General features: G+C 31.6%; 1 protein-coding gene across 4 annotated transcripts in view; it reads right to left on the bottom strand.

Annotated features, from left to right (window-relative positions):
* Window positions 1–13,982, bottom strand: part of LOC130444137 (scoloptoxin SSD552-like) — a 103,353-nt gene that overhangs the window by 46,582 nt on the left and 42,789 nt on the right. For 3 of the 4 annotated variants that reach the window (XM_056779199.1, XM_056779184.1, XM_056779192.1), the window contains exons 2-3: window positions 1,959–2,089; window positions 414–535 (exon numbers count right to left, since the gene is read on the bottom strand). In XM_056779199.1, coding sequence (XP_056635177.1) covers window positions 414–535; window positions 1,959–2,076 — 240 coding nt within the window. In that variant the 5' untranslated portion in view covers window positions 2,077–2,089. Of the gene's footprint in view, window positions 1–413; window positions 536–1,958; window positions 2,090–11,027; window positions 11,109–13,982 lie in introns of those variants that run through there. The other variant, XM_056779176.1, reaches the window with a different exon arrangement.

Raw genomic sequence — 13,982 nt, 5'->3', positions numbered from 1 at the left:
TTTCTCCCTGCTAGAATGCAAATGCAACTATTGAAATGGCTATGTAATATCCAAAGTTTAGTGGTAGATATTTTAACTTTTTCTCCAGGAATACATTGGAACTCAGCTGAATTGACTATAAAATTTATTTTGTGTGGTGAATATCGACGACCTCATTCGATAACGTTATGTTGGAATTGGACAATACGTGTAGTAACGAAATAATGACCTTGATCGTGGAGTTTATTTGATGAACCAAACTACTCATCTAATTGTTTAAATATTGATTCTTTTAAAGTGAATACCTAAGATCAATATTATCATAATTTGATTGTTATGTTTAAAATCAACAATGTATCCGGATCTCGTTGTGTGCCATCATTTTCGTGAAAAGCGATGATTTGACAATGAAGTAATTTATTTGAATTGCTTACCATTTCCATCATATTTGCCGCTGGTGGCTGTCCCCCTATTTGTCCCAACGCTATTGATTGTCTCATTGCATTGTGTAAGTCCAATATCAATTGTTTATCGTAGTTAGATATGCTCCTTGTTCCTAAAAGTTAATAATAAAGATATTATTAATGTCATGAACAGAAATTACAATACTAAATAGTATGATATCAACTCTAGGAGTATATCCTGGCCCAATAAAGAAAACACAAAAACTTTGGAAAAATATATATTTATTTTTCTAGCTTCATACACTTTTCCAACGATGCTTAATAAGTTCGATACACTTTTTATAATAAGAATCGTCAAGCTCCTCAAAATAACCATTAACTGCAGACATCACCTTTTCACTGTTGGTAAATCTTTGATCAGTAGTAATTTAAATTTTAATTAATTAATTTTGGCCATTGCAATAACGGATGTGTGAGCTGGGACATTATCTTGATGGAGCAACACTTTCTTCTTAGCCGTTTTTGCTTGATTTCTTTACTCAAACGTTGCATTAAGTTCGCATAATACTCGCCGTCGGTAGTTTTTCCTTTTTCAAGATAGTCAATGAAAATTATCCCACGCGTATACCAAAAAAACCGACGCTATGAGTTTGCCTGCAGATGGAACGGTCTGTGCCTTCTTTGGAGCCGATACTCCCTTTCATTGTTCTTTTGTTTCGGTGGAGTGGTGGACGAATGTTTCATAGTTATAAAATGGCGTAAAAATTCGGCTTTATTGCTGCGAAGCCATGCCAACTACTAGATGGAAACATATGGTTGACCACAGCGATGCTGGTCTTCCCAGGTCGCACTGCCTGGTTCAAGTTCTGTTGCCCAATATTTTACTGTTGATAACAAAGCATCAGTTTTATCCAGAGTAGTAGAATCTAGTTCTTCTTTTATATTGGCTGAGCTAACGCCTTTCAAATACAAGTATTGTATCACATAACAATGACCAATGTCTATAAATTCACTAAAAATGTGCAATATTGATGGTTGCCAAACAAATACTGAATAACGTGGCGTCTTCAAATTTGAAGCATCATTTTATAGATTCTGTTCTTTCTAACACAGTAATATTTGTTAAGGACTTGTGTGGCTATCCTCGTAATCACGTGCAAGTCGATTAAATAATATGTATGCTTTTTCTAATGTAATTCTAACTCCAATGTAATATTTTAATTTGTTGTATTATCAGCAAATACTAAATATAATAAATAATTTTCTAACCAATCTAGTTAAAAGTGGAACCCTTATCTGAGTTGTAACGTTTACATTTTTATATCTGACGAACAATTTAACAGAAAAATCGGTATAACAAAATTTTTTTTCTGTTTTACATTACTTTCGTGACATCCTAATTAAGCTCTTAACTATGCAAATTACTCATATTTCTATTTTATTAAACAATAACTTCCATTAGAAAATATAAAAGCGACGCAAATTGTAATATCAACGTGAATAATTGTATATAAAATTGGAACAATACAGACAAACAATAGTTGCAGAAAACAATTTATCAAAATTAGAACTTACTTAGCATTGTTCTTTCACATGCTGCCGCATCCCCAATCAGTGTCAAAGCGATAATAGCTATTAATGGTTGAGCAAGTTTTCCAACTGTTGTTCTCGCTTCTATTTGACGCCACCACATATTGTTATTGTTCCTGAAAATAGAAAGGGACGGTGATTATTTTCCGCACGCAGCCCAGAAAAGATCCGCGTTTCATATTCCAATAATCCTTAGATTTTTGGCCGACAGAAAAGATATTTATTTGGTTGTATAACTGATGTTTAAATATACGAACGGAATTTCGTATATTTATATAATATAGATTTCCAGAAAAGGTTTATTTAAGATATAGATCATTTTTGTTCCATTTAATTAGTAAGTACTTTGTTTTACATAATATCTAGATTTTGAGAATTTAAGTCCTCATTAAAAATTATATATTTATATGAAAAAATCAACTGATGGACCGCTAAGTAGCGATTGCAAATAACGATTCACAAACTTTAATTAGCTCTTGAATTTAATCCAATTGAGGAACACTAAAATATGCTGCTAAATCTTTCAATCGCAGAAAGTTTAGAATTTTTAACACCAAACACTATGGCGCTAACAGGACAGTAATAGTATTAAGCAGCCTGCAAAAAATTAAAGCTTCTAAATATATGTTCCTAATTTTTTTCGTAAACTGAAATATGCAGCTTTTTTCTTACTTAGTCACCATATAATTAGTAGCAGCAGTAATATGAAAAGCTTCATTTATTTAGATTCAACTCTGCAGGATATGTCGAATATCTTTGATCAGTATTTTCTTATTAATCACTTACATCTTACAATGGATCGATTGAAAATCCGTCCGATGCATTCACTAAAATATCTCGAATCAGTTGTTACTTCACCTAAATATTGAAATCAATGACGGAAAGTTAGCAGGCATACCTCCATTGCCATAACCTCCTAATCTGTACTTCAAGTTGCTGACTAGCTCCACTCTCTCACAGCGCATTGTAATTTGTAGCATAACAGCCAAGGACATTCACGCGTTCCAGTTTCTTTGTCAATAAGATACAATGAAATAATTGACGCAATGTCCTTAGCAAAGATACGTGACCTGAAAAGTAGAAACAAGTTCTTGAATAATCATAATTTTTTCTTGTTCCTTGGAACTACTTTGCTCCATCTTTTTCTATAAACTAAGTTTTATTCCAACAAATAATATTTCGTACGCCATTCGTATCCAACTAACTTTTTTGTAGATTATTCATATTTCGATTCTTTATTCCAACTCTCCTATTGTGGAGCATCTGTTTTTGTTACCAAAATAATATCTTTTAGTACAATCGATCTTCATTTAGATTCTAAAGCTGTGTTTTGCTCCCATGATAATATTATATAATTTATATAATTTCAGTATTTTCCGTATTTATTTCAATGTTTCTTTTTCTATTGTGCTTTCGTTTGGATCTACACTAGCGGTGTCCATACTTCCGTTGAAGGTGGACGAACCCTTCTCCATTAATTGGAAGCTTGTTTTCTTATGCAGGTTGGCATATCGAATTTGTTGTTTAGTTTTTAAAATTATTGCTTTTTTGCATAGGACACAGTTTCACGATACAGACATTTTTCATTTTTAGCCTAGTCTTTTTTATTTATTTTAAATGGGCAATAAATATTGTGCGACTTTTCATTGGAAGGTTATTTAAATGTAGAATTAAGATACAATGAACTTCAGCTATATTTTTGAAGCCAACACATCATTGCATTCATTTTACCAATGTTTAAAAATGAAACGTAACACCTATGGTTTACTAATGTGTTTCATATCTATCATATGAAATGTAAATTAGGATCAATATTGCTAAAAATTACTAATCTGATATAACTCAGTTTGGCTAATATTGTTGTTAGTTAATAAATTCAGATTCTTTTTGAATACTTTCAAAATGGGATATTCCAGTGCAGAACAAGAATTATTTTCATATTTTTTAAGCACGGAGGGTGCAAGAGAAATAAGGATATGTTATGAGCTACTACCTCAATCATACATACAATAAATGTTCAATAAGATAAGTAGCTTCATCAGTAATATCTATTAGTGAAAAAGTAACTTATCTGAAAAGAACTATGAGCTTAGGGCGTGGGAACAAAAAATCCATACATTTTCAATAGCTTAGCAAGTAAAGTAATCTATACGACGTTTATGAAGTACCTACTTTCAAAAGACTATGTGTCAAATTTCCTGATATTTCGATTAGTCAGAAACACGTGGAAAAGCTACTTCTGTTATTTACAAAACAATGGATTCAAAACAATTTCATGTGCTAATTCATCAATATTTCTTGATGAAAAAAATACTGATTTATCGAAGCAATTGCTTCAAAATTGTTATCCAGACTCTGCTCCATCGAATAGAACCATTTTTTATTGGTTTGCTGTATAGACACCCATGATAGTGAGCGTTCTGGTCATCCAATTGAGATGGTTACTCCAGAAAAGATAAAAAAAGTACACAAATTGGTTATATCGAATCGTAAATGGAAACATGAGAAAGTCTTTTCCAAAGTGGGTTTATTCACAAGTGTTTATGATTCAGAGCAATGTTTACACGTAATAGATTTTTTGCGTTGATATGTGACAATGGATGAAACATGGATCCATCACTTAACTCCGGAATCAAAATGATCATTATCTGAGTGGACTGCAGCCAGTGAACCAGGTCCGAAGTGTTCAAAGATAACAATGTTAGCTAGGAAGGTTATGACTTCAATATTTTGGGATGCGCATGGAATATTGTGTATCGACTATCCCAAAAAAGGAAGAGACAATTAATAGCGAATACTATATAGAGTTGTTGGATCGTTTGAATGCAAAAATAAAGAAAAAACGGCCTCCCATGTCGAAGAAAAAACAACTGTTTCACTATGACAATGCACCGATTCACAAGTCGATGGCAACGATCGTTAAATTGAACAAATTACACTTCGATTGACTTCATTTTATACCGTATAGTCTTGATCTGGCTATTGTCTATTCGCTGATCTGAAAAAATACTCGCCAGTAAGAAATGCAAAAGAAAAATCCTCATACAAGCACGGCATTTCTTTGTTAGTCATACGACTTATTGAGTGATGTGTCAGCTATTCAATATCGATTCTAATATTTCAGCACTTGAAAAAGTCCAAAGAATACGAATAAAATCATAGTCTCAATTTCCTACGGTTTGTAGAGTGAGGCAGCATAATATTGTTCAATTTTAATAAAACAACAATGATAACATTTCCATGTTATGGACAATGAAAGTATAATTTTCGAAATATTGATACCCCTATTGTACCATCCTTCCATTAGTGTTTATATTGTCCAAATCACCTTTGAATAATTTATTGTTCATAGACTAAAGATGGGTGTGATAATTATAATTGGTGAAATCTCCTTGTTGTGACTCAAGTTTTGGAATATAAATTAATAGAACGTTTATTAAAAAATGAATACGATTATTAGGAAATCTAATATTGATTTCTAAATATATTAAACAAATTTATGATTATGTTATTATCGTTTTCATGGTCAACTTAACCATTAATAGAAATAATATTTCTAATAAAACCAGGCATAATGATATGAATGAAAGTTACAAAAGCTAAAACTAACTTATTCAGACGCTACATGAAAATTTATATTTTAATTGTTATTAATTTCTTAGAGTAGAGCATTGAGTGGATAAAAAGTATCTCAAGTTAATTGTTTCTTAACTCGTTTGATTTATTAATGACCATAATATTTATGTTTGATATACACGAGTATGGTGAAAATATTATTAGAATATAATTCAAATATTTTTGGTTTCAACCCAATTCACTTGCCTATATACAGTCAATTATATTGATAAATCGAGGTATTATGTAGAAGTTACATTTTTAGATACAGTTGAACAACTGCTAAAAATAGAAGGAAAATTATTAAAATTTCCTACAATATCTTCAAGATTTGAAGTTACAGAATGAGCAATATGGTTTGTTGTTTGATGAAATCAAATGGTCACAAGTATATTTGTTGTGATCAATTATTAGTCTCCATTTATAGCTTTAAGAGAGTGATGGTGACTTGCTTGAGATCGAAAGCAACTTGGATATTATCTGTATATTTGTTCAATGTTATCGCACTCTTATACAGTTGATCTGCAAGTTTATTTCCCATTTTATCAATATATAGATAATATATTTGGAACTATGACACGAGGATATTCTATACAATAGTGTATAGAGGCGAGTGAGTCTGAACGTATAAGTATATTTTGAATTCACCGGTATGTACGGTGCAAATTGATGAGATTAGGAAATAGAAGCTCAATGTATATAGCTAGACAAATAAAAACAAATATTCATAATTGGATATGGCTTGATTGTTTTCCAAAATATTCTTTATTAAGTTCAATACACTTTTGTATTCGTTTGATTCACTTGTCGAAGTATTTTTACATTCTGATTGAGGTACCTCCAAAACATGAGATTTGAACGCATCTACTTCTCCAGGTGTAGAAAAATGTTGACTTCGCAATTTATTTTTGATCTTCGGGAATAAGAAGAAATCATTGGGTGACAAACAAGCACTGTACAGCGGATGACCCATCAATTGGGTGTGTTGACGGTTCAAAAACGTTTTTGTTTGAACTAATGTGTGAGAGCTCGCATTGTCGTGATGGGGAATGATTCATCTCCTGCGATTGATTTCCCTGATTTTTTCAAACAAACAAATGCTGGTGTACCATTTAGAATTTACTGTTCTACTTTACTCTTATGGAAAAGTGGCTACCTATTCTCTTGAAAGATCCATTCAATTGATTGCTGTTTAGTTTCGGGTTCATATGCATAGATATATGATTCGTCTCCTGTCACGATCTTCTAGATGTCTTTAAAGCCCCGCAACTGAATTCAATCCACACGAGTCCGATGTCAATCTTCATGATGATAATGTTAGATTTGACATATATTTACATCAGTATTGCCATTTGTCAAAACTTAAGTAGTAATCCTCGTATATAGCTTTCACTAAACATTGTATTCCTGCCAAAAATATCATTTTAGCATTAAATTAGAAATGGTATTTATTATTGTTTATTATATCTCTATTTTTCCAATTAAATCGTTTCAAGCTGTATTTTTATTGTGATAGATGTGTTGATATTCGTTTTTTTTGGTTAATGGGGCATTAAGGGGACGTAGATGAGAAAAAGGTAGTGGTCTTTGAATGTAGTGAGTTATTATGGCCCGTATGTAAGCTGTATATAGAATTGAGAGAATTAGATAGTAGGTGGATAATTAATTGCATTTGTTGATGTTTGATTCTCAATAGAGGCTTATTTACCTTGAAGAAAAGGCATTCTGAGGCGCTAGACCTTGAGCCCGTAAACAAGAGTCAAGTCAAGAGCTATATACCATATAATATATAAATAATAAAGCAGCAATAGTTTTATTTAAATCAAATTAAATATTTCTCTTCCAGAACTCGCTTTTGCATATATAATTCTGTAACATTTCTCGAAAATCCATTATTTATCTTCTTTTTCGGAGTATAAACGGCCCTTGAAATCAAAAACTCGATATTCCTTTTGATTTGTAAATAGAATTTTTCAAAATCTTTTAGAAAACCCACTGAAACTCTTTTTCCGCGTGTCTTTTAGTTCAGTTACCCTATAATAGACGGAAAGAGAGAGAGAGGTTCGTTGGGTTTTTTTGGATGGGTTGAGGACATTTCTTATGTTAAGGCAGGGATTTCTTGGGTTTGGCCCTGATAAAGGAATTACTCGTCCATAGGGCTGAGTTTGTGGTGAATAGCATCCTGATTTGTGCTGCATTAGGCTGCAAAAGGAAAAAAAAACAAGCGAACAAATTTCAAATTTCAAAAAAGTTCAAATATTTGAAAAAGGCAACAGCACAAAAATGAGCGACCGATTATTATATTATATATTATTATAGGATTATTTTGTTGGAGATTGGAATGATTTCCAAATATTGATGTTGCCTTGGATACAATAATGAAAGGTTTTTTTTTCGAGAAGATCGAGTCTTTTATTTACCGTGAAAATTTCCATAAACGCCTTTTACATTGCTACAGACGCTAAAGAGTTTACATAAAAATCTTAAAAGGAATAGGAACTTTTTCAGCTTCGATATTATTGACAGCTATAATCTCCCAACTCACATTATCATTTTTTAAGCCACAAATGGTCAAATGTGGCCAAGGAAAGCTCAAAGAAGAGATAAATCAGCATCATTTTGATTAAAGAAATGAAGAATTACTGATGAACCAACGTTATCGAACAAAAAGGAAAGCAAAGAAAACAAACAAAACATTTGTAAGAGCCAAGGAAAACACAGAATGGCTGTACTGCACTAATTTTTATTCCGTATTTTTTTTGAGAGTACAGCAATTATTCTTTCAATGACACATTCTCTCTGTCAGCTTAGAAAAGTATCCTCGATTTCTAAAAAAGGCCTAGACAAAGGAAGTATTGAAGTAAGTTAATCAGAGCTTCACCAAAATGAAGAAAGAAAAATGATGACGAATATAATGATTGTCTGTGTTATTCATATTTGTACTGACATTTATGAAGTAGAATCATAAATTAGACTCAAATTGTTTGAGTCTATTTATCATTGATAGTTTCCTTTATATAAATCTAAATCATTAATAAAAGTTCAAGAATTTTTGAATCTCTATAATTGAATGTATGTTTATGACCTTCATTTTATAAAAATATGTAATTAAACTGCATCAAAAAAATAATGGAATATTGAAAAGACATATTCAATTATAAAAATTCAAATATTTCGACACAGAATTAAATACAAGGAAAGAGAATTTTCACATACATAGAATCGAGGAAACTGTCCATGATACAAAAGACAAAAAATAATCAAAGTGTAATTCATAATTCTAGTTTATTAATTTCAATGCAACTATGAGGTATGATAATTAAATGGAAAAAATCTTTGATTAAAACAGATTTTATATTTTGTATATTTTTACCTGTTCAAAAACCTGTTTACTTTTATTCAAAAGAGATAAAAAATTTCCTGACAAAAACACATGAAAAAGTCTATTGTCATTTTTAAGGTTGTTTTTGGAAGTATATGAATTTGATATTTTATAAAAAATTTATAATACGGGTATTCTATATTAATTAATTCTTCAATGTGTGCCCATACATCCAATTATCTAAAAATTTTAAAATAGTAATACATCTACCTATAAGATATTTTGTTCTGTGTTTTCAATACATTTAAATCAAGATAAAAAATATCCTCTTACAAATATTAAGTGAAATATCACTGTATTAACTTAAGAATAAACCAGTCAGACAGTTTTCCTATTCAAATTTCAGAATAGACAAGTTTTAGAATATAAATTGCTAAATTAACTGTTTGATTAATGAGAAACATAGTTTATAGGTCTGAGTATTCTCACAGAACAAGTATTGATTATTGAAAAGTGCATTGTGTTCCTATAAACTAGTAGCTTCTGCATTTAATCTTTGATAGTTCTTAATATTAGAAATTATTTTAAATGTTTAATCAATTAGGACAAATATGAATCTATGAAATTAAAATAATGAGTTGTAGCAAAGAATATTTGTGGAAGTCATGGAAGAGGTATAATATGATCAATATATTTGACATTGTTACGAACTAGTTTCCTCTCCGGAGCCGGTCTTGCCTGGATGTAGTGGAATTCTAAAAGTGGGCGGAGGCATGCCGCGTTTGATCTGTTTTTATATAAATTTTATTATACGAGCCCCGTCCCATTTCAGTTGACCCACTTAGAAAAATTCGAAATTATTAAACTTTATTTCAAAATGCCAAAAAGTAGCTGTTAGTAAAATGTTTTAAACTTTTAGTTTTACATCGAAAATAGGTTTTGGATGTATATTGTCAAATATTTTGAATGATATTTAATATGATGGAAATAGATAGATCTTGTTGATAATAATTTTTTATGCATATACAAGGGTTCATTGTTTCCAAAATAAATTGTGTTCAAAGTTTCATTAGGTCTAAAATACGCAAATAATAATGTAGGCTGTGTAAGTCATATTTTCACAAAATGTTTTTTTTAAGTGACAGATAGATTTTTGAAGTAAGAAGGTGAGTATAATTTTTAAAATGTGTAGAGGAAAAGTTATTGATGGAAAAATTCGGTTTCGGGATGTTTCAAAAGTATGTAATATTTATGCTTTCCTGATTACATTTGGTTTTTGTTTTTTTTTGGATTGTAATTATAACATATGTTGAGAATGTTGAGAAAATATAAAGTGCCAAAACGAAACAATTTGCCGGTATTTAATAGCTGAAAAAGCAGTAGGTAATTATTAATTTTTTTCAATTGGGCCAACCGAAATGGGACGGGGCTTGTAGCAGTTAGTTTATTTACATCTTTTGAACTTATTTCTAGGAAGGTCTATTCACATATTTGTTTTGTTTCTCTGTTTTCTGGAAGTCTTTCTTTTGAGATATGTGATGAATTTGTGTAGCGCAGTTTAGTTAATTTATAATAAATAGTCATAGTGAACAGACCAGAATAGAAAGTGATCGAAGAATTCAAATAAATGATTTAACTTAGTTAAGTGTAGTGTTTAGTATTTAGATAAATTAAGAATGTAAGGGAGAGTATTTATTAATTCATTGCAAGAATAGAAATCGTGTGAATAAATAAGAAAAACATTACAATACATATGATAAAAAAAGGAAGAAAAGTTTATGAATTGGTAGAATAATACCCCTAACAAGGACAGCATTCGCAAACTAAATTAGGGATTACGATATTCCAATACATTTGAAACGTAACATCCAAAATAGTATATTATAAGTAGCCACTTAAAGCTATAGGAACAAAAAATTTCGGAGTAACTTAACAGATTTATGGAAGTAGTGTGCTGAGTATAAAATTGGCAGACAAAAAGGTGAAAACAGTCATTATAGAAGAAGTTAGAAAATACCTATTGTCTGTACGGAATAAAAGTAAGCTAGATAAAATTATTAGATGTCATCAACAATTAATAATTAATAACAATATACTCCCCTCCCCTCGCCACACACCTTTCCATACGTTTTATCCATTGATCGAAGCAGTCTTCTTTGGTGAGTGCCTTTAGGAGCCCTGCCGTTTTTTGCTTTATCGCTTCCATCGACTCAAATCTAATAGTTTTTTTATTTGCGTTTACAGCCTCGGCAATTACAGCAATTAACGAGAAATTTGAGATTGATACGTTGCTCGTGTTTTTCGTCACACATGGTTTTCGGCACGAGAAAAAACACGTTCGTTTCAAAGCGCTACTGCACAAATACTATAATAGTGACGGAAACGTGTTTTGGGACGTGCGTAGACAAGATATCTAGATACCCAACGCACTACTTGATTTTCACATAAACTGTAAAGGGCGCCTTCTAGGCGCGCGGTCTCGTTATTTAATAGCCAGACCTTGTAACTTATATATCATATATAAACTTGTGAAAGTTTCGTTTTGTCTTTGTTGCTTGGAAGTTGATTTTTCACAAATATAGCCAGTACCGTGATCATATTTTTCTCGTAAATCATAAAGAAAATTTTTATAGCGATTTTACGGTACTTTTCGATACTCTGATGAGGAGTCATTACCCCAATAAATGTGTTGGATTGGATGTTTCTTCAAAGACGGTAGCAACAACTGTTTACGAAATATCCTAGTGGATGCATCCTACACTACTTAACACAAGTGTGATGAAAAAAATATATACGTTTTAACGATTACAACATATGGTTCTACGGATTCATTTTATCATTTTTGTTTGTTTTTAAGGGACAGTAGACCAATAATAACTTGCTAGCTTATCTTGTAAATTTCCGATAAACAATCAAACTACTGTTTATCTGTCAAAATATCAATATAATTTCTCACAATCACCCAGTTCTTGCGACGCACGGATACAACGTGCAGAGTCAGCTTAGAAATTTCTTCTTTTAGGCCCCACAAACACAGTACGCATTCAACATGCTTATATTACATATCATATAATTCTATATCCTGAAAATAATACTTATAATTATTTGAAGCAAAAAAATACCTGATAAGAGTAGCTGTCATTATACTAGGATGTATTGATATCTAATTAATCTAGACCAGTTCCAAACAAAATATTGCGTTACCATAGCAACGAACAATAAATTATTAGAAGTGTCAGTGTAAAGTTTGGCGACGTTAAAAAATGTAAACCAGAGTTACGCAAAAAATTAAAAGAAAAAAGATGTCCACCGAAATTGTGAAAATTGAAAAATTGGAGTATCGAGCCATCATCAAGTACGTTTATTTAAAAAGATTAAAAGGGAAGCAGATTTACGAAGATGTATTAATACCATTGGTGATCAATGACCTTCGTATGCGACTGTGAAAAATTGGACTGCAAGCTTCAAAAGAGGTAAATTTTCCATTGAAGAGGATGACCGATAGGGAAGGCCAGTTTCTGTGTCAGTCCCCGGAAATATCGATGCAGTTCATGATATGATTTTATCATGGGCTCCAACGGATATCTGAAGCACTGACTATTTCATATGAATGCGTTCGTCATATATCTCACGTCAATTTGGACATGAGAAAAATTGCTGCAAAATGGATCCCCAAATGTTTGAATGTTGACGAAAAGCGTGCAAGGGTATAAGCATCGCGCTTGATCTGTGCTCGATTTGAAAACGATGTAGACTTCTTAAACCAAATTGTTACTATGGATGAGACTTGGGTACATTTCTACGATCCAGAAACAAAGCAACAATCTATGGAATGGAGACACTCTGGTTCTCTAAGAACTAAGAAGTTTCGTGTCCAAAAATCTACTGGAAAAGTTCTTGCTTCAGTTATTTGGGAGTAATCATGATTGATTTGTTGGATAAGGGTAGAACAATAACTGGAGATTATTATTCGACATTACTGACTACTCTACGGGAAAAAATTAAAGAGAAAAGACGCGGAAAGCTATCCAAAGGTGTTTTGTTCTTGCAGGACAACGCCCCTGCACACAAATCTCATGTTGCCATGAAAAAATTCGTGATTTAGGTTTTGAATTACTAGAACACCATCCTTAAGCACCAGATTTGGCTCCGTCCGATTATCATCTTTTTCTTCAACTGAAAAAAAGTTTAAGAGGACGTTAATTTTCTTCCAACGAGGAGGTAATAAAAGCTATGGAGGTCTGGTTTGCAGAGCAAGAAGAAACATTTTTTTAAAGGTCAAGAAACGTTTCAGGTTCGCTGTAATAAATGTATCCAATTAAGAGGAGAATATGTTGAGTAATAAAATATTTTGACATTGAAATTTTGTTTGGTTCTGTGGTAGGCTAAGAATTTTTCAATATATCCTCGTAGCAGTCAACGTGTTATAAGGTTCTGCTTACCAACTAAGTATTGAAGTGATTATAAGTATATTTTAAAGTGTTGTTTCAACGAAATTTTTATTCTAATGGTGATTATATGTTTTTAACAAGGTTGTATCTCAAATATTGGTGACGTTATTAGGTCAAGTGAATGGTTATAGATGTAACCCGATATATTCAATTAATTTATTATTTCCATACTTATTATATTATATACCAATCTTCATATGGTAATTCGATAAAAAAACCTCCAATGGAATTTTAATTTTTTTTAAGGATTTGGTTTCACTCATGAGGTGTTTGTTGAGACAATTGATTTATGTTGTGTACAGGTATATTATCATCAGCTTGGTAAGACAATGTACCTTTATCCATATCTGCCTAGCAGATGGCCTCTTTATTTCAGTTCTACTTTTATGCCTAGAGTCGACAATAAGTTTGGTTTGTACATATTTTTCTGAGGAACCATATTACAAGCAACATCAATTCCTTGAAACTCCTTTGTAAATTGCAGTTAGCGTATGAAGATAAATGAATGTTGAAATAGACAAAGTGGTTTAAAGAGTGGCGTGAATTCATAAGGAGGAGGAATCGGCAACTCTTACTACTTGATTTATTAGAACCGTCTATTAATAGTACACGAGGATTAAG

This window comes from Diorhabda sublineata, chromosome 1, assembly GCF_026230105.1.
Source record: "Diorhabda sublineata isolate icDioSubl1.1 chromosome 1, icDioSubl1.1, whole genome shotgun sequence".
NCBI lineage: Eukaryota > Metazoa > Arthropoda > Insecta > Coleoptera > Chrysomelidae > Diorhabda > Diorhabda sublineata.
The sequence above is the reverse complement of the archived record's forward strand: the minus strand, read 5'-3'. Positions and strand labels throughout refer to the sequence as shown.